A 3678-nucleotide genomic window follows, 5' to 3' on the forward strand; every position below is an offset into this window, starting at 1 on the left:
TTTAACTTCTTACCTAACTCCCTATACTCATTTCGCAGGACCCCATCCCTTTGTCTCCCTAAATAAAAACTGAAAGAACTGCAGGTACTGTAAATCAGGAACAAAAACAAGAACTGGGTTCTGAGGAAGGGTCAATGGACCCGAAATGTTAACTCTGTTTTTACCTTCAGAGATGCTGCCAGACCTGCTGAGCTTTTCCAGCAACTTTGTTTTTAGTCCTTTGTTTCCCTATGTCATTTGTACCAATGTGCACAATGGCCTCTGGCTGCTCACCCTGCCCCTTCAGAATGTTCTGTAACCATCTGCAAAATTCATTTCTTAAGATCATTTCCAAGACATTCCCTGTGGTAGAACCCCTACAAAAAGTGACCACACCCTGAGACTTTCTGTATGAAGTTCTAAACAATAATTTCACTGACCCTAAAGAAATTGTTTGGCACAATGTTTCAATAAAAAACATGTTTTATTCAAAACAACAGAAGATGGCAAGAACAAATACTGAAAATATAGCAATCAGGAGATGTCAGGAACTCCTGTTTGAAAACCCATAGTACCAGTGAAACAGTGTCACAGGCTTCAGGATCCGTGTTTAATTGTGGGGGAGAAGGATTTAGTAAATATAAACCGGCATTACCTTGCCTGGGTTTGATTTGACTGGTCACTAGATTGCTTAGAAATCAGTTGCAGCTCACTGGAACCAAACTTGTCTTTGTTTCTAGAGTATGTTTTCAGTTTTACTCCAGAGCACATCATTTTGGTTGTCATCCCAGGTTAGCACAGGGTGGGGCCAATCCTTGGATGAGATGTTAAACCAGTTTCTGGTTGATGTAAATGATTTCATGACATTATTTAGATGTCCTGTACATATTTTCCAGACAATCTGTTCAAAGACATTGTTACAGGCCACTGGAGTACATGGGATTTGAAATGGGAATCCTGGCCCCATAGGCAGGGATATGAACACCGCCACAAGATCCCTTGGGAGGTATCCTGGGTATTTTCAACCAATCAACGTTTATCTCACTGTTGTTTGTAAACCCTTGCAGAATGTTAAGTAACTATCATTTCCTGACTGCATTGAAATAAGTTGAGTTAAATATGTCCATGAAGCACATTAGGACATCCTAAGGCCAGCAAAGGTATTATATGTGTGCAACTTCTCTCCTCCATTGTATTTTTGGTATCAATAAACAGTGACATATTATCACAGTTCTGCGGAAGGGTCACTGGACCCGAAACGTTAACTCTGATTTCTCTCCACAGATGCTGCGAAACCTGCAGACCATTTCCAGCAATTTCTGTTTCTGTCTCGGTCAGACATGTTTCATTACAAAGTGAACAAAGCAATAAAAAGTGACTGTGATCTAGCTTCAAAATGGCTCCTGTTAATATTTAATTGAATGGTGGATGAGAAATTGATAGATTGTTTGGATTTTCTTAACCCAGATATTGCTTTCTGCTGAGCAGATTATATGAATTGTGGTGATCTCTTTCCTTGAATAATATAGCTAAATGTATCAACTCCTTATTTGTCATGTGACTTCTTGAATTTTTTTTGTATATCTGGCATACCTTTTTTTAGCACTGGATAAATTATTACTTGCATAAGGTTTAGTTGTAAACTGAAAGTTGCACATGAATGTGAAATCATCGAATTCATTCTGTCAGGATGTTTGTTTTCCAAAATGATTATCATATAATTTACTAAAGGGCAATTAACCCAATACCAATATTGCTCAAATATTTGTATATTGCATCATTAGCATTTACTGAACATATGGACCTTGTCTTTCTAGTTAGCTGCAACCAAACTGTTTTAGCTCATAAATACATAGAGACATCCAAGGATATGCTTAAGCAATTACATTAATTACAGCAAATAGCATTGTATTTACTTGTGAGAAATGTGAGCTTAGATCCTTGTCATGTCTCCAAGCCCTTTGCACTCAAGCACTTAACTTTCTCAAATGTGCTGCTGGTTACTCAGGCTAATGCTATTATTTTACTTAACAAAAATCCGATGAGATTAGATGAGTGGTTATTTTAAGTTGTTCTTGTATTGCTTGAGAGGGGAGGAACATCAGTCAGCGCTACCAAGTAAACTTACTGTTACTTCTGAGTGGTGACACAAACCATCTTAATATACACCTTAAATCACAAGCAAAGCTTCATTTTAACAATTCATCAACTAACTGTAAAAATATAGCTTCCCGACTGTGAACAATAACCACCACTTATGGAATGTGCATTAAAAAAAGGATCCTTTCAAGTCCCACATTATAATGCTCCCCATCCATGGAAAGTGTTAATTCAGACTATGCCCAATCCTCATTTAATTATTCTGTTAAACAATACATGATTCTACTGTTCACATTTTGGGATTGAGAGACTGATGAGTGAATTACATCCCTATTTTCGCCCACATTGTTAGGTGTAACTGTTGAATTTTGAGGCAGGAATCCATCAACTTCATCTTGAGGTGCAGGTAATTGTGATTCGGTGTGAGAATTATTACAGTCTTCATCAGTTGCAGCCTTTGAATAAACTTGAGGGTGAAAACATCTATAGTACATCACAACGCAAACAATCCCGATAATTAATGCTAGCATTATACTTATGCTAATTGATAAATCGTTGCCTTTGTCAAGTGAAGAACCCTTCAGTATCCAACATAAAATTATTATGACAATAGTTTTAAAGACTTTAAATATATAATACAGAATCAAAGCCCATCTTATTTTCTGACCTTTTATATTGAAAAAGGTGAAAATTAAGATGATACCAATGACCATTCTATAAATAATTTCTTGACATTTGGATTTACAAAATGCAGTCTTCTGTCTCACGACATAGACCATCATGACTGACCACAGAAGTAGTAAGTAAGCAGCAACAGCTAAGATGTGTAGAGTAGCCAGTAGAGTTATGGTCAAAATCGTGGCACTAATTGTCAACAGCTTATAAAGAAAGTAAAACACATAGGGGAATCCACAAGTTAGATTTGGATTGGGCAAAGATCTTTTCAGTGCTGCGTAGTAATCCAAAGTCGCCCATGAAATGCTCATAAACGATACAATCACAGATCCATCTGCAAAAGAAAAAGGAACAAAGCCCTTAAGAGCTGCAATACTTTATTATATAAACTGAAATAACTGTACAGAGGCTGGTATCCCGTCACCACGTCAGCATTTATTTATATGTGCATAGTACACTGGCTGTGGCCGGCCAGGTTGGAGTCAGTTCCTTGAACTAAGAAGATTCTAAATCCCCTGTTTATATTTATTTTTGCAAAACCATAATTAATTGCACAAAATACAAGGAATTACTATGCTATTGACAGTTGCATCACTAGTTAAATGGATAACACGGTGTGGAGCTGGAGGAACACAGCATGCCAGGCAGCATCAGAGGAACAGGAAAGCTGACGTTTTGGGTCGGGACCCTTCTTCAGAATCTGATGCTGCCTGGCCTGTTGTGTTCCTCCAGCTCCACACTGTATCATCTCTGACTCTAGCATTGACACTTCTTACTATCTCTGACTAGTCAAATGGAGTTTGCTTTTATTTCCTATACAGGAACTTCAGCCCAGGGCCTACACACAAAGGCCCAGTCCAACGAAAACGGCCTGGTTCTACACACAAAGGCTCAGTCTGGGGCCTACACACAAAGGCTCAGTCT

The 3678-nt window shown here is 38.1% G+C and overlaps 1 protein-coding gene across 2 annotated transcripts in view; it reads right to left on the reverse strand.

The window, feature by feature from the left end:
• Positions 1-444: 444 nt before the first annotated feature.
• The window catches only part of xkr9 (XK, Kell blood group complex subunit-related family, member 9), a 24745-nt gene continuing 21511 nt past the window's right edge, over positions 445-3678 (reverse strand). For both annotated transcript variants that reach the window (XM_048595898.1, XM_048595897.1), the window contains exon 3: positions 445-3088. In XM_048595898.1, the coding sequence (XP_048451855.1) occupies positions 2337-3088 (752 nt within the window). In that variant the 3' untranslated portion in view covers positions 445-2336. The remainder of the gene's footprint in view (positions 3089-3678) is intronic.

The sequence above is a fragment of the Rhincodon typus genome, chromosome 4, assembly GCF_021869965.1.
Source record: "Rhincodon typus isolate 14 chromosome 4, sRhiTyp1.1, whole genome shotgun sequence".
Classification (NCBI taxonomy): Eukaryota; Metazoa; Chordata; class Chondrichthyes; order Orectolobiformes; family Rhincodontidae; genus Rhincodon; species Rhincodon typus.